This window comes from Madurella fahalii (genome assembly GCF_045866475.1).
Source record: "Madurella fahalii IFM 68171 DNA, scaffold_6, whole genome shotgun sequence".
NCBI classification, from domain to species: Eukaryota; Fungi; Ascomycota; class Sordariomycetes; order Sordariales; genus Madurella; species Madurella fahalii.
The window spans coordinates 646,829-667,174 of record NW_027263976.1 but is presented as its reverse complement, the minus strand read 5'-3'; the positions used below and the strand labels follow the sequence as shown (position 1 = coordinate 667,174).

The 20,346-nt window shown below is 56.4% G+C and overlaps 6 protein-coding genes across 6 annotated transcripts; 2 read left to right on the top strand and 4 right to left on the bottom strand.

Annotated features, from left to right (window-relative positions):
* Nucleotides 1-1,522: 1,522 nt before the first annotated feature.
* Nucleotides 1,523-3,007, top strand: MFIFM68171_10237 (uncharacterized protein; the record flags this gene model as incomplete). Its single annotated transcript, XM_071065656.1, has 1 exon — nt 1,523-3,007. One exon carries the CDS (start codon nt 1,523-1,525, stop codon nt 3,005-3,007), a length of 1,485 nt encoding a protein of 494 aa, XP_070921757.1.
* A 918-nt stretch (nt 3,008-3,925) lies between these two features.
* On the top strand, nt 3,926-5,200 carry MFIFM68171_10236 (uncharacterized protein; the record flags this gene model as incomplete). The annotated part of the gene is made up of 1 exon (XM_071065655.1): nt 3,926-5,200. The coding sequence occupies one exon, from the start codon at nt 3,926-3,928 to the stop codon at nt 5,198-5,200; it is 1,275 nt and encodes a 424-aa protein (XP_070921756.1).
* A 2,174-nt stretch (nt 5,201-7,374) lies between these two features.
* Nucleotides 7,375-8,487, bottom strand: MFIFM68171_10235 (uncharacterized protein; the record flags this gene model as incomplete). Its single annotated transcript, XM_071065654.1, has 1 exon — nt 7,375-8,487. One exon carries the CDS (start codon nt 8,485-8,487, stop codon nt 7,375-7,377), a length of 1,113 nt encoding a protein of 370 aa, XP_070921755.1.
* Nucleotides 8,488-11,175: 2,688 nt separating this feature from the next.
* On the bottom strand, nt 11,176-13,097 carry MFIFM68171_10234 (uncharacterized protein; the record flags this gene model as incomplete). The annotated part of the gene is made up of 3 exons (XM_071065653.1): nt 11,176-12,399; nt 12,449-12,897; nt 12,953-13,097. 3 exons carry the CDS (start codon nt 13,095-13,097, stop codon nt 11,176-11,178), a joined length of 1,818 nt encoding a protein of 605 aa, XP_070921754.1.
* A 2,350-nt stretch (nt 13,098-15,447) lies between these two features.
* MFIFM68171_10233 (uncharacterized protein) lies at nt 15,448-16,759 on the bottom strand (the record flags this gene model as incomplete). Its single annotated transcript, XM_071065652.1, has 2 exons — nt 15,448-15,872; nt 15,931-16,759. The coding sequence occupies 2 exons, from the start codon at nt 16,757-16,759 to the stop codon at nt 15,448-15,450; spliced, it is 1,254 nt and encodes a 417-aa protein (XP_070921753.1).
* Nucleotides 16,760-17,573: 814 nt separating this feature from the next.
* On the bottom strand, nt 17,574-19,612 carry MFIFM68171_10232 (uncharacterized protein; the record flags this gene model as incomplete). Its single annotated transcript, XM_071065651.1, has 2 exons — nt 17,574-19,192; nt 19,255-19,612. 2 exons carry the CDS (start codon nt 19,610-19,612, stop codon nt 17,574-17,576), a joined length of 1,977 nt encoding a protein of 658 aa, XP_070921752.1.
* Nucleotides 19,613-20,346: the final 734 nt, after the last annotated feature.

Sequence of the window (20,346 nt, the reverse complement as noted above, 5' to 3'; positions counted from 1 at the left end):
GATACGGTGTCTCAGTTTTCTGAAATGTTTGGCGAGGCGTGCAGACCAGTGAGAAAAAGATGAAAGTTGAGGGAGTGGTGAGCTCGAAACAGAACGTGTCTGGTTCATCTTGTTCTTGACGGTGTGTGATCGCTCCTTGTCCGTATGTGTCTGTCGGTCCGACACACTGGTGGAAGGGAGATCGGCGAAGAAAGAGACCTATGTCAAACATATTTGGGCGGTGTCATCGACCAGATGAGTAGGGAAGGCCAGTCTGTTGTAAGCTTTGCAGACGAACCGGTGCTGAGAAATTCAAGCCCGCTGTCAGAGGCCACAGCGATGCTGGCTTCGAGGTTTCAACGCCGGTGCCGCTCGGACGCCGCCCGTACGTGAGAGCTCAGCCGTATGGTGCTCAATGTGGAGCCTGCAGCTGCAAGGTACGGTGTTGCGGGGTCCGTGGAATGGACGATGAGCGACAAATGGCGACGACCAACTCACCCGTGGGAAAAGTCAAGGATCGGTTGGATGGGGGGATGCTGCATCTTCAGCCGATGTCCTGCGCCATGCGAGGCCGTCGACGAGGGTAATGCAGCCCAAGGGGCGAGGCGCTGGTTCTAAAGCACCTAATTAACTCGAAGCAGTCGAGCAAGCTAAGTTTCCCCTCCTCTGTGTCTAACACCGGACTTGGTTTGGCCGCTTGAACCGGCTGGTGTTTATCTCAACGGCGCAGATCACTAGAGTTACCCGCTGCACGTTGAGCGGAGCAGATGCCGTTTAGAACAGAGCCGCGGGACATACCCTACTCACCCGCAACAGCATGTGAGAGCTTAATTAGTGATTAGTACTTTTCTCCCAAGGTCGTCACTGCCGCTCCAACTACAGCAGCGGAACACGAGGGTTACCATCTGGCAATAACCCAATCCCCCGCAAAGATGCGACAAAAGGTGCAATCGAGAAAATGGAGGCTTGCTGATACTGTAACCTAAGGCAATTACACAGTTGGTTTTGCACGTCAGAAGGCGGTGGTTTCTCGAGCAGCCTGCAATTCCCCACCAATTATGCTTGAGTGCACTGATGAGGAACGCTAGACCTGCTTAAAGTAGCGCTCTCCAGCCAAGTTGCGATAGTTGATGCAGGCCGTCTCGTCTTCGCCAAACCCCACATCTTTGTTGGTCGCGACTTTGGACCTCAACTTGGAGAGGTTGTGCTCGAAACAACACGCTGGAATGGTGGCGACGATACGGTGAGGCTAAGTCCCAGAACCACAAAGCCAAATACTCAAGGTAACTGGGTCCTGTTCAGGTCAGCAGAGAAATCCGAAGGTCGGATTCTGATCATCCAACCAAAGCCTCGGTCTCGGCGTTTCAACCGGCGGTCGCAATGTGCTGGTGGAGTACGGCGCCAAAGCCCCTTTTCAGGCAGCCCCAGTACGTATTTCTTCTGGAATGTCGCATCTGCCCCACGTGTTAAACGACCCGACATTTATCGCTGCGTGTGTCGCGGTCACGCTCTCGCCTTGAGCCGGCGACCTCAACATATCACCATGCCGGGCGATTTGGAAGAGTCGGTCGAGCCCAAGCTCGACGATAACAACGTTCTTGGCTCAGACCCCCTAATCTCGTGGCTCGGTGCCACCGCTACTTGGCTAGCGTCCATTCGGGGCCACAGTCTAATCCGACTCTTCTCACCATGGCCAAAATCCGGCAGCCAGGCCGAGAAACTCAGGCCGACGGCTTACCTGGACGGTCTTCGAGGTTTCGTCGCATTCCTCGTCTATTGGCACCATCACCAGCTATGGGCTCATGTGCCCTTGCAGACCATGTTTATCGAGTCGAGCTTCGGCTACAACGGCTTCCATTGGTTTATCGCCTTGCCGGGGATCCGTAACTTCTTCCACGGCGGCCATTTCGCAGTCGCGACTTTTTTTGTCATCTCGGGCTACGTCCTGTCGGCCAAGCCTGTGAGCCTGGTCCACGCTGGTGAGCAGGCCAAGCTTGCAGACAACCTGGCGTCGGCGCTTTTCCGGCGATGGTTGCGGCTTTACATCCCAATCATATGCACCACTTTCGTCTACATGACAGTCATCCACTCTTTCGGCCTCTGGGTCGACGGCCGCACACCTCGTGCAACTTACGCTGAAGAGTTCTGCGCGTGGTTTTCCGAGGTCAAGGACTTTAGCTTCATATTCCACCAGAGCTCTGTTGGCTGGCTCAGCTACAACTTTCACCTCTGGTCGATCCCTGTCGAATTCAAAGGCTCCGTTGTCATCTACACATCCCTTCTCGCTTTTTCGAGATGCAGCAGGAATGCTCGTCTCTGGTGCCAGGCCGGCCTCATATTCTATTTCCTCTATGTTGTCGACGGGTGGTACTGCGCCCTATTCACGGCGGGCATGTTTCTCAATGATCTGGAGCAGCTCGCCGCCAAGGATGAGCTGCCGTCGTTCATCGCCCAGCTCCGGCCGTACAAGACGTTCATCTTCTACCACCTGTTCGCCGCAGCCATCTACCTCGGCGGCTGCCCCGCCCATAGGCCCGAAATCGATGAACTGAGAAACAACCCTGGGTGGTACTGGTTATCGTTCCTCAAGCCGCGGGTTATTTCCGATGCAAAGTGGTTCTTCTTATTCTGGGCAGCCGTCTTCCTCGTTGCGTCGACATCACATATCCCGTGGCTCAAACGGTTCTTTGAGACGCGGTTCTGCCAGTACCTGGGCCGCGTCTCTTTTGCGCTCTACCTAGTCCACGGGCCCGTGATCTGGACCCTTGGCGATAGACTATACGCGGCGGTGGGGTGGCCAAAGGACTCACGGATGGCTGGTCTTCCGCAATGGGCGGGCATTTTTAAGCTGCCGATGACGGGCCCCATGGGGTTGGAGGTGGCGTTCCTGGTGCCACAACTGATTCTCCTTCCGGTGACCTTTTACCTGGCTGAGGTGGCAACGAGGGCTTTTGATGAACCCAGCGTAAGGATTCCCCAGTGGCTATACAAGACGGCCTCGGCACGCCAGACGAGGTTACCGGCATGAGGGTCATACTCCTGGTCACTACACTTTGGGGCGTATAGCGTGCTTTCGAGAACTGCTTAGATTTCCTGCCTACATGTTCAATAGTACGGCAGACGGTGGTTGATTTAGAGGCTTAGGAAGTGGCTTCTCACTCAGCGATATCGATACCCATAGATATATCTAGGTGTTTGTTTCATAGCGGTAAAGTTTCATAGATATAGTGCACTGTACGGAAATACCATTTACACTAACAAGCTTTGTTTCATCAGCGGCTTTCGGCTTAGCAGAAGCTCTCGGCGACTTGTAATGGACCAACCCAAAGTGACGTCAAGCGCACAAGCTCTCCCGATTTCATCGGGCGACGGGCGTCAGAGAACGGACTGTGCGGTCCATGCACTTGGAACCTAAGCCGTTACCAGGATCGAAGCCGAGCAAATCCCTTCCCACTTCCGAGCCACCTCTTGCAGATCCAGACTTCCCCTTGTGCCTGGCAAGGGGTTGGAGCAACGTGAAAAAGGGGTGTAAACTTGGAGCCGAGATTTGGAAGCGATCTATAGCATCCGCCGTTCTAACTTCGCCGTATCGAATTTTATCTCTTCACCCTGCCCACACCAGCAAGACCGTGTCGTGTTCGTGCTGAGCATCCCACTCGAGCAGGACGCCTGGATGCCCACGTCTACTGTACGGTCTCCGCTTCACGGCACTTGGTTCTCGCTTAGATCTCCTTGCTAGCCAAAATGCGCGCTAATCGATTAGCGTTGGGGCAACCCGTCTGGGCGAGCTTGACTGCGCTGCCATCATTGCGTCGACGCTGACGATGAATGGCGTAAGGCAACACTACAAAATGGCCTGAGTTGTGCTTAGGTTTTCTCTGCTCTGCCTCTTCTTCACTATATCTTTCTGGACGACTAGGCTAGCCCAGGGGCCTCATTGCACGGTATGATTGTCAAAGATCTTAAGCGCTTGGCGCTCGTTTTGGGGCTACTCGCAGCTCTGATGATGCTGCTCCGTGCGAGTCTCGGATTGAATGTCAGCACGCTCTTCGGCAAGACAAGACCTGGGAAACAAAACAACAGCGAAACGGACGGCAAGCCACTGCGGCCGCATAATGAGACACACACGGAGATCTTCTCGGCGTCGACCCCTACCGGGGGTTACTTCAAGGTCCGCTTCGGCGAGTACGCCTTCAACCCCAACATCATCCCGCATCCGAGCCAGAACGATACGTGGATCATTATGGCACAGTTATGGGACCACCCCAGCGCACACGACGCATTCTCTGCGGAGGTGGGGTGCAATGCCCGGTTTCTCGGGGGCGCGCTGGTGTGTATAGACAAGGTTAGAGTCCTTCCCATCTCGCCGACGCACGGGGCCAAATGCGAGGGGGAGATTGGCTTCTTTCGTCTGAACGTTGGCCCACACGATGCGCGCGTCTTCTACGGGCCCCGGAAACCATACACAATATATGGGTCCAACAGCGCCTTCACCTGCTTCGGCATGTGGATGCGGGACTTCCGCAAGTTGGTCGACTGGGGCTTTGAGCGGTCTATTCCTGACGACTTTGAGGTTGGGACCGAGCTGCAACGACCAGAGCCGTACTCGCCCGTCGAGAAGAACTGGTTCGTCTTCTGGGACGGGGACGACCGGATGCATGCACACTACAACATATATCCCAAGCGTGCGTTCGCGAGGCTGGGCAGCGACGGGTCGGCCGGGAGGGACCTCGCGCCAGTGGTGGCGGCGCACGACGAACGATGCATGAAGCGGTACTTACCCAAGCCGCCACCCAGAATCGAGTCGATCCACCAGGCGACGAACGCGCTCAAGGTTACGCTGTGCGATCGCGCGGACTGGCTGTGCAAGCCTGACGATTCCAACACCTTCATCCTCACCATCATCCAGCACAAGAGATTCTACAACTGGCACAGCGAGTACGAGCCCTATGCTGTTCTGTTCCACCAGCGCGCGCCTTACGAGCTGTACGCCATCTCCAAAAAGCCGCTTTGGATCTCCGGGCGGCGGCGCGTCAGTGATACCCGCACCGACATGTTCTACGTCACCTCGGCGAACTGGAGAGATCGCGGCGTCAAGTATCACGGCTTCCTCGACGACGTTCTGTTCCTCGGCTTCGGCATCGAAGACAAGGAGGCGGGCGGCATCGACGTCAAGGCAGCTGATCTCCTTGTTGATTTGGGTCTCTGCCCTCAGCTATGATCATTACCGATCGATGTGCCCGAGTGCGTCCATCGGAAAGGCACATGTACCGTTGAGGACCCTGGGATTCCCAGTGTGCCTTGTTCTGAGCTGTCAGCCTGGCACCAACGGCCGGACAGTCGGACGGAAATCCGAGTAATGTCTGAAACGTCTCCAGCTTCCAGGATCACAGCATTCCATTCGTTCCACAACGCACGTTGCAAAAGCCTCATCGTATCGGTCCTCTCCCGGTGAGACATGCATCACACCCATGGTCTCTGCCGCGGAACTCGGCTTGCTACTTGCCAGGACAAAAGGTCAAGTTTGCAGATGAATTAGGCGTGGTGCGGCGAGGATACGGTTCTGTGCTCGGCTCGGCTACATAGCAAGCCAACTTCTCGGCATGTATTGCTGTAACGTTTACCATGAGGGCTTGCTTCCGTGGATGATTTATTCGGGACTTTTGCACGCGCTAGAGGTATTAAAAAATAAAAAATAAAAAATAAAAAATAAAAAATAAAAAATAAAAAATAAAAAATGGGTCCCTCTGAACTGCCACTGTTCGGATGATAATAAAGCACCTAAACATCTTGCACACGCACGTCGACTGCAGAGAACACCTGCCTTTCCTAGCCGCTGGGCGGCAAGTGGGCACTCCTTGGTATGCCTTGTCGCGCCACCGCAAGGGGAACCGGGACACTACAACAACTACAACCAATCCAAATACGTATTGTGAAGCATAGTATCGACACTTTGCACGTGTTGGAGAATCATTTTCCAGTGTGGATGTTTTCATGGACGTGCATGCTCGACGCGTCCTGCCACTCCCGTTGTTCAGCGCCGATGTTGCTCGGGGAGCGCCTATTTCAACGAACCGCTGCATGTTACGGCAGCCCATGTTGCAGGTTTTGCTGCAAGCAAAGGGACCTTAGGTAGGCAGGGCAACGGGGACCTATGTATTTTGTAAGCGAGCAACGTGGGTGAGGACGAGTCATGACACAGTGAGATATGCAAGGACGGGACTGAGACGTGTTGTCTGTTGGTAATGGCTGGCTGGGTGGGTGACCGGGGGGTGAATTGTTTTACGGAAAAGGGTAGGGGACCAATGCATCGTTGGCCTTGTGGTGTGGAAGCAGCGAGCAATAGGAGAATTACAAACTGCGCTGGCGCAACCGAGAACCTGCGGTTTGTGTGGTGTGCATGTGCAGGGAGGGGCGCGGGTGTTCCCCTGGTTGTTGAACCAGGCAGCTGCCCGCAGCGGGGACAGTGCAGGTCCGGTGTGGGTATTGGTCCGGGGACCTCAAATACGCACAGTTACTGTGCCTTTCCTTACTGGGGGTTGTCTGCCTGGTCCTGCCGCGCCGTCGCACTACTGATGTGCGGCGCATTTGATGCGGGGCGGTGGGCCAGCGCCACATGACGCCTAGTGTAGGACTCTTGGAAGTTCTATATATTTTAAACTTAGACATCACCGCCTTACCGATGTAAATTTATTTTTAAAAAAGACATCATACCACATGAGCTAGAGTATGTACGCAAAGGCTGGTTCTCGCCTTCTTTTTGTTGTTGGTAGGAATGCGTTGATCCTGCCCCTGCGGTGTCGCTGGAAACAGATCGGACGGGGAGCCTACGGATCGGAGAAGTGGGGTCCTGCGCCCCGCCGGCCGTGCCGTGCGCGGTGGCCCTGGGTCGCCGGGTTGGTCAACACCCTGACACGAGACAAAAGTCCGGCAATGTGCCGCATTGCTGAGATCTTTTTGGGTTACGGCCCGTCTCGTTCAAGACTCGGATGCCCGGGGCAAAAATAAAAGGATTAGCTAAGACCGTGGGGCAAATCGTTCAGGTTGTTGCGCTGAGAGGCGCACAGGGCAGAGACAGGTGCAAGAAGGCGATCGCAAATTAAAATGTAGTGATGAAATAAGTTTGTTTCATTCCAGGTCGTAAAAAAACAAAGGAAAAGAGTACGCAAAGGGAATGTGCCTCGAAATAAACTGTAACCAAATTACCCCAAAACACCAAGAGGAAAAACTTCGCTCAGTCTAGGTACCAACTCCTTGCTTGTGTTTGCAGTTTCCTCCTCGGCCCGCGATGGATGGTCATGTCTCGTTTTGTAGTTGGGAGTAGTAACCCCCTGCAAGGGTACCATGGCCGCGGTGCGGCTCATCAACAATGTCCAAGCTTAGCGATCACTTTAGTTAGTAGTACCTGTATGCGTCATCGGCGGCCAAGGCCTTGCTCCTTTTCCGCCGCTCCCTGTCGGGTTCCTCGTCGTACCAGCGGGCACTGCGCGGCTCGCGGTCCCGGCCGCGCGGGATCTCCATCCGCTCGATCGACCTCCGGAGCTCGTCGATCTCGTCGATCTCGCGGCCCTTGCCCTTGCGCGTGGAGCTGCTATGCTTGAGGATGCTCTTTGGCTCGCCCACAATCGGCCGGTTGGCAATCTCGGCGTTTTGGCGGTCCCGCTTGGCTCGGACCTGGTCCTCCCACCGGAGCTGCTTGGGCTTGGACGACGCGCTGGACGCGGTCGTGATGGACCCGTCGCTGCGGTGCACGACTGTCGACGCGCGCCGTGGGATGTACCGTGATGGGTCGTAGACGTCCATGGCGGCTGAGGTGGACGCCTCGGTGTAGCTCGACGACGACATGCGCCGCTGCTCACGCCGCTGGCGACGGCGCTCGTCCTGGTCGTCGATCACGACGTAGCCGAGCGGATCGTCGGTGCGGCGGCGGTAGTACCGGCTGCTATGGTCGCTGCCATCGCGGGAACCGTCACGCGAGCGTGAGCGCGACGAGTACCGCCGGCCGTACTCGTCGGCAAGGTGCACGGGGCCGAGTAGGACGTCGCGGGAGTAACCGCGGCTGCTGGAGTGGGAACGGGACCGTCGAGGCTTGTCCAGGTCCATGTACACGATCTGGGGCGTCGCCGTGGACCGCTTCGTGCGTGACTCGCGCGGGTCGCGCGTAGACGAAAGGCGCTGATCGTACAAGTCGTAGCGGCCGTAGACATCGTGATGGTCATAATGCTTGGCACCGCTCATATAGACGTCGGAGTTCCGCCTGCCCGAAGGCGACGGCGACTTGGACCCGTTCAGCGTGTGCGGCGTGAAGTAGGGTGTTGGCTTGCGCTCCGCGAGGCTCTTGTGAGATTCCGTCCGGGCTTCACCCAGCTTGGTGAAGGGGAACTTGCGGTCGTACTTGCGGACCTCAGGATTGGAGCACCCTCTGCCGTCTCTGCAGGCGTAGTGCTTCTCGGTCACGTCCTGCGTTCCGTCCGAATACGTGTTGTAGTAGACCTTTGTGAGGCACATGTTGTCGGTATGTTGAACGTGTTAGACAGGAGCGACGGGGTGGTTCTGAGGAGGTGGACAGTCGCTTTCGCTGCCTTTTGAAGGAGATGGGGGAGGTGGCAGTTCTGCCTTGGTTTCGCACCGCCTGGGTGCGGCGGCCAGCGTAGTCAGGCTTGCTGTCAATCAGCCGTATCTGAGACGAAGCAGTCGTTGGAGTGTGGTGCAGTTGGATTCAAAGACATTAGTACATCGAGCAAGACCAGATTGGGAAAAGGCTGGCACGCGCGAGATCCGGCACCAGATATACCAAGGTCAAACTTGTCGTGGGCCCTGGGGGTGGTTCGTCCGAGACCTGTTTGAGGGCTGGCTGAACGGTGAGAAACAGTATCTGTTGCGGAGAAAGACCGGAAGCAGGCTGAATGGGATGGTTCACAGTTGGGTCTGATGAGCCCGAGGGTGGGCGGCCGGTCTTGTTATATAAGAATGCGAAGTTGAGGTCCGGGGCAGCTGGGAGGGCTTCGCACCGCCCACTCTGCTTCGTAGGACCCATGCTGCTTGGCAAAAGCTGTCCTCTGCTTTCCACACACACACACACACCCTCCCTGGGTTCTGTGCGAACAGATGGATGGGGAGCTAACCCCTGCTTGGTGGCCAACATGGCGTTCCTCTCACGAGATGGGGGGTGGGGTTAGACAGACGAGGGCAGGCGGGTGACACTGATATTGGTAACCTTGATCGCGGGGTGTGGGAGGCGCGGAAAGACAAGGGTCCTGTGATATGCTTCCCGCTCTGCCCCGCCCCACCCTTCCGCATGGGAGAGGTGCTGCCCCAGTCTGCGTCGTGCTTCCTGTGTGTTGGTACGTCCCATGAAACGGAGATCCAGGGTGAGGCAACCCAATGGCTGCGAGGCTTCTGCGGCGCACCCAGCAGATTGGAGCCGAGAGTCACCGACACGTCGAATGCGCAGAAAATAGCAATCCAGAAGGCCCGGTGCAGTGGGCCCAATGCACGTTTATCGTCATCGAAGCGACAAACAAAACACCTGCAGCGCAGGGCGGGTAGCCGAAAAGACGCGAGAGCTGTCGTAGAGAACAGTACAAACACATACAGTACCTCAGTTACACGGGCAGGCGCGCGCCATCATGACGGAGTTGGTTGGCCTACCCGGCGAGCCACACCCAAAATGGTAGTATTTGGCCAGACCGTCTGAAAGATGCCGCTGATGGGTGATGGAGATTTAGGGTGTGGGTTGGTGTGGAGGGGAGCCGAAGGGGGGCGGCGGATATTGCGGGAAGGGTTGTTCGCTTTGGGTTGTCCTGCAGACGACTTGCCTGAGGGGAGACGCCCTGGCTCGCCAAGTCCGCAGCGCTGCAGCTGACGACTAACCCCAACCTGAGCACCGGTCCAGCCAGCCCTCCTGTTCCAGGCCGGCGTCAAAACGCGCCGCGACCACCCGATTCACCGCTTAGTCGGCAAATTCAATGCGTCTCTTGATCAGCAATGCGGGCAACAAAAACCGGCAATGACTTTGTGGAGAGCATGGCAAATGCAGCGAGGCTGAGTCTGCATGAAGGTGGGAAGGCCATCCTCCAGCTCAAGACGAATGACCAATCAGGATGTGTCCGAAACACGCAGCCCCAATGTCGTCGACGTTTATCAGTCTTAGCATCTTCTCGTATCTTACAGAACGGATGCCGGGTATGGTAGCCTCGTACACCGATGACAGATCCGCGACCCATCGGGCTCGATTTCCTTGAGTCGCCACCAAGATGCCTTGCCGAGGACTGGCGAGGCTTGGTAGCAACGCGTGGTCGCGTGTTTAAAAGTCGGCAGAGATGGCGTGGCACTGCGCCGGCTCACCGAGGTGAGAGAGGACAGCAAGTTACTCTCGCATTACGCAATTCGCCACCGTTCGACCGGATGCATCCAAATTGGTGCAGCTGCCTAGTGAAAAGTACGTGAGGGCTGCTGGCGTTAATGTCGTGTCAGAGTAGCCGCCTGCAGCCACCTCATGATCTAAAGGGAGATAACGCTGCCGTGTCCCGATTGCCACATCGGAGATGTTGTCGGAGAGTTGGTGAGCAAGGTTGAGACGGAGCGGTTTGCAGGGTCTCGGGGGCGCTGCTACGAGAGAGATGCCATCCTGTGGTGCAAAAATGTGTTGCCATGTTGGCCTGCAAATTGACCGCTTAGGCAGAGGGAACCACCGGCTCTCACGCGGTTGCAGGTGGCCCCACATAAAGACTCGGTGATTTTGCTAGAGTAACACCAGACAGCCCGCTGAACCGAGACCCTGAGCCCCTAACAAGTAGTTACTGACGTAAAGCCGTTCCCCTAGGTTATATCACGTATGGGCGACAATATGGTGTTTCCGGTTCGGGCACTTTTTGTTCAGGTCAGTCGTGCCTTGAACGGAGATGGGAACCAGCCATGGCTCTGCTGTTGCAAACACCCGGCGTGGCTTCTGCCAAGCAAGTGCACCATGTTTCGCGTTCCATTGCTCCCGAAACGGAAACATGGCATTTTCTCGACAAGGCAACTTGGACGGAGAGATAATCCAGTCAGCCGAGCGACCGATGTTAATTCCCGTCCCCGCGTAACATGTCATGTGCATGGAAAAGATACCTAATTAATTTGCAACATCGCCAGTTCCAGTCATCAATCAGCACTCCGTGAAACGCCGTAACGCCCTCGCAACTTTGGTCCCCATCAGCTAATAGCCTGATACCCTTTTCCTACCCCCCTGACCCTGAATCCCAGCCCTTGGAGCTCTAGCCGATTGGCGACATTTCGACCGTCAAACACCCAGCGCGGCTCTTGCATCATGCCTGCAGCCTCGGCCCAGTCGATTGCTTCTTCAGTGTGACTGCTGCCATGGATCGGTGCGCAACGGGTGCAGTCTTCTGGGCACGGCTGCAACGGCTGAAGCCGCCCCAGTGGATCGTCCGAGGGGGCAGCGACCTCCTGCCGGGCCACGTCTTCCAGCGCCAAGATGCTCATCTCGTTGAAGTCGGCATCCCGAGCGCATTCGCTGAAAGCACGCCCGCTGTGCTTCGCGGCCTTTTCCGCGCTGCTCCCGGAGCTTCCTAGCTGGCGGCCGCGGAACTGTTTCCATTGCGTCAGGATGCAAGCGGCGCTGGCGTCCCGGACACACTCCCGCCAGTTCGAGCAGATCTGGATTCTTTCCAACTCCATGGAACTCAAGCCAACCTTCTGGACCTCGTCCAGAATGTCGGCTGGGGCGCATCCTGGATCGAAGACGGCAATTTCGCGTGGCATTTCTGCTGCGAGATCTCGGATGATGTGAACTGCTATGCTGTTGCGCGTGTCGTTGGTCTTGTCCTTGTAGGCGAACCCCAGCACGGCGATCTTCTTCCCTCGGAGGGAGCCGTTCAGCTCGCGCACGACGTTGCGCGCGTAGCGCTGTCGCTGGTCTTCGTTGATGCGCAGGATAGCCAGCCAATAGTCGGCTACGACGTCGAGGTGCATTGTCCTTGCCAGGTAGGCGAGGTTCAGGATGTCTTTCTCGAAGCACGATCCTCCAAAGCCGACGCCCGCCTGGAGGAATCTGGATCCCAGTCTCGTATCCTTCCCGATCGCAAGGCTGACGTCGTCCACGTCGGCGCCGTGGCCGATCTCTTCGCACATTGCGCTCACCGCGTTGATGCTGCTAATGCGCTGGGCAAGCATGGTGTTCGCCACAAGCTTAGACAGCTCGCTGCTGAAGGTGTTGATGGTCACAATGCGGGCTGCGGGTACCCAAGCCGCGTAGACGTCCCTGAGCATAGCAGCAGCTTGGAGGCCGGCGGGACTTTGAGAGCTGCCGATGAGGATCCGGTCGGGATTCATGAGGTTCTCGACTGCGGTCCCTTCAGCAAGGAACTCTGGGTTGGACAGGATTTCGAAGCCCACGTCGGGCCGGTAGTAGCGCAGCTAGACAGTGTCAGCATCCTTGTTTCACGAGACCCCGAGCATGACTTGCAATGTCTTGGATCATGCGCGCTGTGCCACAAGGCACGGTGCTCTTCTCGACAATGATGGCGCCCTGCCTGGCGTATTTTGCCACGGTCCGGGTTGCGCTCTCCACTGCACTGACATCGGCCATGGACCCGGCCCCGGGCCCCTGCGTTTTTGTGGGCGTATTGACGCAAAGGAAAACGATGTCCGCTTTGCCGATGGCTTCGACTACCTTGGTGGAGAAGACAAGATTCGGCTCTCGCGCCTTCAACTTAAGAGGGCGCGCGTGGCCTGTCAGCCACACGGTGGTATCCCGCGTGCCATCCCGGGCGACCCGCACCACCTTCAGCAACCCATCTTCGTGGACGGGAAGATGGGCCGAATTCCATGCGGCAATGCGCTGCTCGTTCAAGTCGACGACGTCCACCACGATGTGGGGGTTGTGGTAAGCGATCACCGCGGCGGTCGGGCCACCTGTTGTGTCTCAGTTTGTTTAGGTCATGGATGGAGTGATAAGGATCAGTCATACCAACAAACCCTGCGCCCACGAAGCAGATACTCTTGACGGCAGGAGAGGGAAGGCGGTAAATAGTCCCGTCCATTAGAGACACGCTATCGTCATCCGGCAGTATTTTCGACTTGAGCCCCGGCGAGCCTGCCCTGGAGCCGCTCATTTGCGGCCCATGAAGTCGGTGTCGATGTTCCAGGACCGTCTGTCGGAATTATTGACTGCAAGCTAGAGAACAAGGTGGATAAGTCGACCGTCTCGGGAAGCCAACCCTACTATGCCAGCTACAGTAAAAATTTTGCAGTACGCAACATCGGCTGCAGAACCCGCAAGACTCTAGAGATTGCGTCCACAACCCCCAACATCCGGCAGTGTCATATTCAAGTCTGAAGCCAGCCAACGCAAGGCGAGCAGGGCGGGCAGCGAGAATTTGGGGCGGTGTAGACTGGTAGGACTAAACTCGTTGGACTCGAACAAGCTGGATCGTATCGCGTTTTTGAGTGAATTAGCCAGATGTGCGTTGTCGTCTGGGCCCACGACTTTGATCAGTCTCTCAGTGCCGTACCCATCATCGCCGTCCTATATACCTACAAGAGACTCAGGCGTTTCCTGTCAGTGTGTGGGTCGGGTAATGCGGCGTTGCGGTTGCAATGAGAGATGCGCGGGTTGAAATCGGGATTGGGCCGTGAGGATAATTATACCGGCCGCAGGGATTACGTCAAGAGGCTGTCTTATTAAAACTTGAGACCAATTGTTTCTGAAGAATGCATAGCAGGTTCGCTGGCTCCGTCCAGAGCTGAAACATCTTTATCCAGCTATCGTGATCTTCGCCGTGACTTGATCGGCCTCCGGAGGCTAGCAGTGTGGTGTGGCTGGTATACCAAGCCCATTGGACGAGCTTGCCAACCTCGTTGCTAACCTAATCGCCTGTTGGACCTTGGAGTTAGCGTCTGCTGCACCCGAGAGCTGTGTTGCACAAGCAGAGCGGGTCGCCCAGCGCCATCTCCGGCGAAGGCCCGAATCCCGTCTTGCGCTAGAGCCAGCCTAGCAGAGACGCTTGGATTCATCAGGAAGTTCAGCTTCTATCGAAAAGATCCCGCGCCGATCAGGGCATAGAATTAATCTTGGCATCCCTTGTTACGGACAGTATTAGCAATCTTCCCCACTCTCCATGATCTGCTCGCGGGCTGCATCGCGTATCCCAGCAGCAGATCAGCCTCGGCACATATTCAGGTTTAAGTACAGCTTTCCTAGTTACGCCCGGTGTCAGCCGGTTTCTATGTCACCATGGTCGAATTCGGCACTGGGGCATACCATTCCTGAGGGAAATGTCACCTTCGCCGCTGCGGCGTACCAGACGATCGTGCTGCCAAGGCCAGCCCTAGCTCTCCCAAACCCTCAAATCCCGTCTTCCATAGACGCGGATGCCGCAGGGGCTGTAGGGCAGCTCCAGGCTTCGTGGACAGCGGTTACGTCGATTCCCGTAACTGTTGGCGCGCTGCTCTATCTCATCTGATACCAGAGAGCTGCCAACCGCACATCTTATGGCAGGGGTACCTGCATGAAGCCCATGCCCCCAGAATGGATCCTGCAGCAAAGAATGCTGCACGGATTCACAGCACTTCTCAGCTCAACAGGCCTCACGCTAGCAGGGGGGAGGCGCTCCGCCAAGGAGCTGGAGAACCGGATACGTTTATAACTTTACATTTGCAGGGCCACCATCATGGTGCCATAGCCTAGTCGATTAGATGCTGTGTCGGCTGGTGATTGGTGTTCCACTTCTTTTTCGGCGCCGAGTGAGTTCGGATGGTCATCATGGAATTTCCGTCAACAAGCCATAATCATTCGTGATCATTCGTATTCAGGGTGAGCGGGCCTTACCACCGCAGTCACTCAAGCTTCGATAGTTCTTGTTCTCGGGCAGATCATGGAGCGGCCGGCTTCAACGTCCCCCGAGACAACACCACCACAGACTTGCCATCAACGACGGGTATTTCTCATACGTTTCTGTGGCCATCTATCTATATATATGGTGCCTGCATCAGTAATCTTTGCCGCACCAAATGTGTGTTCCCGCAGTTGCCCTCAGAGTAATTTGCTCTGGGTGGTTGAATCATTCTTTCTCTGAGAAGAAAGTTGGACACCAACCCAGATGACCCCCCCGATCTAATACCTGCATCAATAACATTTTGTCGGGTTTAGTTTTCCCGCCTAAAATATAATGCTGTCTTTCATAAGGTTTCCAGGGTCCAATTTCTGCCCAGGTTTTCTAGACTTCGTGACTCTGCCCCCAGAGAGTGGCGAGGATACCTGCTTGCGCCAGCTCGACACCCGTCTAGAACGAACTCCCTGACTGGCTTGGCTTCTGTTGGGCGTGACACTAAGGACTCGGCTTGGACCCGAGGCCATGCATTCCCGGGGGAATTCCTCTCCTGCCCTGTGCCATAGGCGGGAAGGTTCCACGCTTAGCACCTTGGCGTCACAACGACCATGACCACCATTTGCCCCAATCATCCTCAGAGAACCGTGCCGTATTCCGGTCCCCGCAACGCACTGGGAGGAAGTAACGCATCGGGGCTCTGCGGCTCCACCTCATCTGGACGACGGTGAAATCTTTTATCCATCCGTCTCCTCCAGGGCCGGTAAACCAGTACGGAGCCCAGACCTACCAGCAGGAATAGGCCGCATATGCTGCCGCCGATGATGTCGTAGTAGTCCCCAATGGCGCCAACACCTTCCCAGAAACTTCCGTCCGGCTCGGCAACGTGCTCAACAAGCGACAAGACCTGGATGATGCCGATGAAAGCCGAGACAAAGACGGTGATCCCGGTCAGGACGATGGAGTAGTAGAGGATGGCCACCATGTCCCTGGAAAAGGCCTTGGATGTGTATAGCGCCATCATGAGGGCGCCGTCGGTCGTGTCAACGAGGCACATGCCGGCTACGAAGCATCCGTCAGCGCCGGACCGAGCAAGGCTTCTGGGACCAGCGCGACTCACCAGTAAAAAGAACGGGAAAGATCAAGATAACCCAAATACTAGTCCCCTCAGCAGCCTGAATGCTCGCAATTCCCAGGATAGCAATTTCCGAGCTCGTATCAAACCCGAGGCCAAACAAAACCCCCAACGGCAGCATCTTCCACGGCCGGTCCACGAGCTTGAACACCTTCCGAAACACCTTCCCCAAAAATCCGGCCCCCTCAAGCTGCTGCATCTGATTGCCACCAGCAGCATCCACGTCCACGTCCACATCTACCCGGCCACCCTCCCCCGCACTCGCACTACTACTAGTCTCCGCCCAGGACCCCCTCCTCTGCTCCTCCCGCACAGCCAGCCTCAACTTCCTCACCAAGCGCCAAAGCACCCAGCCGTTGCCGGCGCAGAGCAGGAGCAAGAAGGCGGCGGAGACGGAGGTGCCGACGACGGCGCCGACGCGCTGGAAGGCGTCGAAGCGGTCGCGGAGGGCGCCGGCGGTGGCGGCGACGACGAGGCAGGTGGCGAGGACGACGGCGGAGTGGCCGAGGCTGAAGAAGGAGCCGACGGCGACGGGCCGCTGGCCGGCGGCGACGAGGCGGCGCGTGGTGAGGTCGATGGCGCTGATGTGGTCGGCGTCGAGCGCGTGGCGCAGCCCCAGCGCGTAGGCCAGCGCCGCCGCCGAGACCAGCCGCGGGTGGTAGTGCAGCACCGCGCCGGCCGCTGCCCACGCCAGCGCGTTGGCCAGCACCACGAGCAGGATCAGGCTCAGCGCCGGCAGCGGCACCGCCCGGAGCGGGCCGAGGTGCGAGTGCCACCGTTTGAGTTTGGCTTGGGGGAGGCGGGGGAAGAGCATGGTGGTGTGGGTTTTCTTTTCGCGCCCCTTTTTCTTAGGGCCTTTTCTTTTTCTCCTCCTTTTTCTTTTTCTTTTTTTTTTTTCGATTTTGTTTTGGGTGGAGGCACAAGGAGAGGTGGCTGGCCGAAAATGAACAGCTCAACTGCGAACGTCAAAGGGGAGGGGTTAATTAAGAGGAGGTGACTTCAACAGCGTAATACCGACTTCGGTAAGGTTACAGCTCTAAACTGTTGTGGATCATTTTCTCCGCTTGAGTTCTAGAGTTTTGCCGCAGCGAGATAAGCTTATCTTTGTGGTGTGATAGGGATTAGTCAATTCACATGGGAAAAGGTTGGGGATGTAAATGGTTGGAGGTGAGGTCTTTTACATAAGAAAGTACTAATTATCTTTGACAGTAGAGCTACGCTGAACTGCCCCGCCCCCACCATTTTACTTACCTTTTGTATCGACCTTCCTCTTCAAAACGGGCTCGTCATATGCGCGGTCAGACAAGGGTCAATGCATCCCACTACCAGTCATCACTCCCCACTACACTTACATGAACCAAGTCAAGATCACCGGGAACTCCAACCGTGCTCGGCCGAGTCCGGCAGACGGCACGGAACGGCGGGGAAGAAACCGGATAACGCTGTCATTGAAGCTGCCGTACTTGTGGTTGACTACTAATTGAACTGGACAACTACCTATGAATCGGCAGCAAGTGCCGTCTACGGTAGCAATAATTATTCCATCCTCGCTGTCGTCACTGTGCCCTCCCGCCATTTGATACACGTCCGCTTCCTCTCTAGTACTCGCGCCGCGATGCTAAACCATATTAGTATAGAGTAACTTCTGTCTCATAGGCCTTGAAATCTTCCGGGGTCCATCGATGCCACGTATCGGAACCGAGATCGATGAATCCGAGTCTCTGGTACCCTGCGGTATCAGGCTGTCGCCCGAGCACAATACCCCTAACCCCAATCAAAGTCGCCGGGTCCCTGCCGCCAAGCACCATCAAAAGTATCTTGGCCGCCGTTTTGTCGAATGGTTTGGATTCTCTCGCTCGCTGGATCGTCCTGCTGCCGTCCGGTAGCGGATACTGAGCGACTGGGCAGTCGAAGGAGACTCGATGGATCTTCATCTTCGGACGTATCTCCCGTTCCAGCTTGACCTGGGGCTTATCGGAGTTTTGTCCGTAGATCCAGCATGGAATGAGCGGACCACGCAGCGTCAGGGACCCCGCAGACACCCGACCAAAGTCTAAGCCTTCAATCATCAGCTGCCTACTCGAGCCGGTAATGCGGGAGAGGGCAAACTCGGAAGGGGAGACCCCGAACAACACGGGACTGTTGCCATTGATAGAGGCCCATGATATGCTTGGTGCCACATAGTTCTCGCAGAGTCGGCCAGTCTCGAAGCGGCTCCACACTAGCTGCGCTATATCGTACGGATACGCCGCGCTCCCTTGCTCTGAGCCTAACCATATCCCGGCGAAATACGATGGTTTTTTACCGGGGAATCCAAAGTAGGGTGCCATCTTCCGCGCCACTCCCGAGAGGGCCAGAAGTTTGTCCGCGTCCACAGTGAAGATCCTCTGTGAGAAGTTCCCCACGATCGTCTCCCAGGTCTCAATAACCGAGTCTTGCACGCTACCATCCCAGTTGATCATATCGTCCATGCCAAGGCTCTGGCCGCACAAACATGTCGTCCCGGCATTGCACTTCCACTGTATATCGTTCTTGGTGAACTTGATGTATCGAGTGGAAAGGATCTCTTCTTGGTACGTCCATCCACGTTGGTCCAGGGGATCTGCCCTATCATCGATTGCGTGGAAGCCCGATTCATTCATGGGCCGCGCATGTAGCTGGATCGGCGATCGCACGGTCGCACCCAAGACCGTGATGGGTTTCTCGACATCAAAGAAGCCGCTGTGACACGAAGTCGAAGAGCCCGCGATGATGGTGACCTTGGACATGGCGTAGACCGTCTCCATCTTGGTTGCCTCCGTCTCCCAATCCCGCCCACCTGGCGAGTCTTGGATGATGCAGAGAGAATCAATCCATATATAACCTATGCCCAGATGCTCACACACCCGGGTCGCCTGCTGCAACGTAAGGGGCAACCTAGAGGCGGGAATGCCGGACCGCAGCTCTTGCAGTGTGGAAGCAAGCGCCCTGAGTGGAGGCCGTCGTTCCAGTACTGATCTTTCACCCCAGCTGTAGCTCACCGCCGCGTATTCCCCTGCCATGGTCTGGCTGTCAAAATCTACCAGGGTAATGGAGTTGGTGATTTTGAGGATTCTCCTGGGCCATTGTGGAGGCGTCTTGGGATCTGGTTTTGGACCGCAGTCGTGGAATTGGTTGGAGAGGCAGTTGCGTAACTGTCTTCGAATGAAGCTGATCCATTCGCGTGATAGGGTTAACTCCGGGTTGAGCATTGAAGTGTTGGCCTCGTCTGCGACAACGCTCAGTATCGGGCACTAGTGTCAGAGTGTTCCTTGTTTGAGCGAGACGCACCTCTGCTCATGGTGATCCATGCCCAGTCGCTGCTATCTGGGTCGCCGACCTCCACAGCACACGGAGTTTTGAGCCGAATACGGAGGCTTGGTCCAGTGGCGTCTTCGGACGACTTGCTGTTGCAGATGGTTGTAAACGCTCGGCAGACGGCTTCACAGAACGAACACCCAGCTTCGGCCGACGCCTGAAGTTCTGATAGCCATGACCAATACTCGCCATGGCCGTTCCCATAGTCTTCGACACGTGTCGAAAGGAGATCCAGGCATTCGGGGCAAAGACTCCACTGGCTGCCAACAACAGACCAGCTGAACCCCTCTTCGGGTGGGAAGACGAGGTGAACTGCAGTGGTGTCGCCCATTCTGATTGCAGTTCTTTCCCTGACGGTACCCAGGGCTGACGGCTGAGCCAAGACGTGACCAGAGGAGAAGGATTTGGCTGGACCAATGGTGTAGATTCTAGAGGGATGCGGGGTAACATGAATCTGCAGGCATTATGTGTGTTCGTTGCTGCCCGATGGCTAAGCCGCGTAGGCGGCGTCAGCTTATGGCAGCGCGCCAGCCCCATCAAGTTCGCCGTCGACTCGGAGGGCACACTTCCCTGTTGGAGCAGAGCTGCGCTCTACCAAATTTCATTATAATTACCCGTACAGTGCATCCAGCCCAGGCGGCTACGCAAGACAGTTCATGCCCCACACCCCCGGGGAACGACGCCTAGCCGTAGTCCAGTCACAGTCGATTAGGCAATGCCCACTGACAGACCTAAGATGTGGTGACTTGACGAGAGAACTAAGGGCCCTTTGAATAGATGCCAGGATATGTAAGTGGTGATTGCGTGCCTGTAGTGAGCGGAAGGCCCTTAAAAGTTCTCGAATGCCTTCAGCTACTCGCAGGCGGGAAGCTGGGCATTGCGGAACATGACGATGCGTCTGGTCCGATGACTTTCGCGAGGCATCCGGTGCCGTCAGAACCTTCTTCGCCTAGGGAGAAGTACGATACAGAGCGCGAGGAACAAAAACGGCCAAGATTTTGGACGGAGAAGACATGACACGTAAATTGAATCTGACGGCCATCCGCTCGCATGTTTGCATTATTT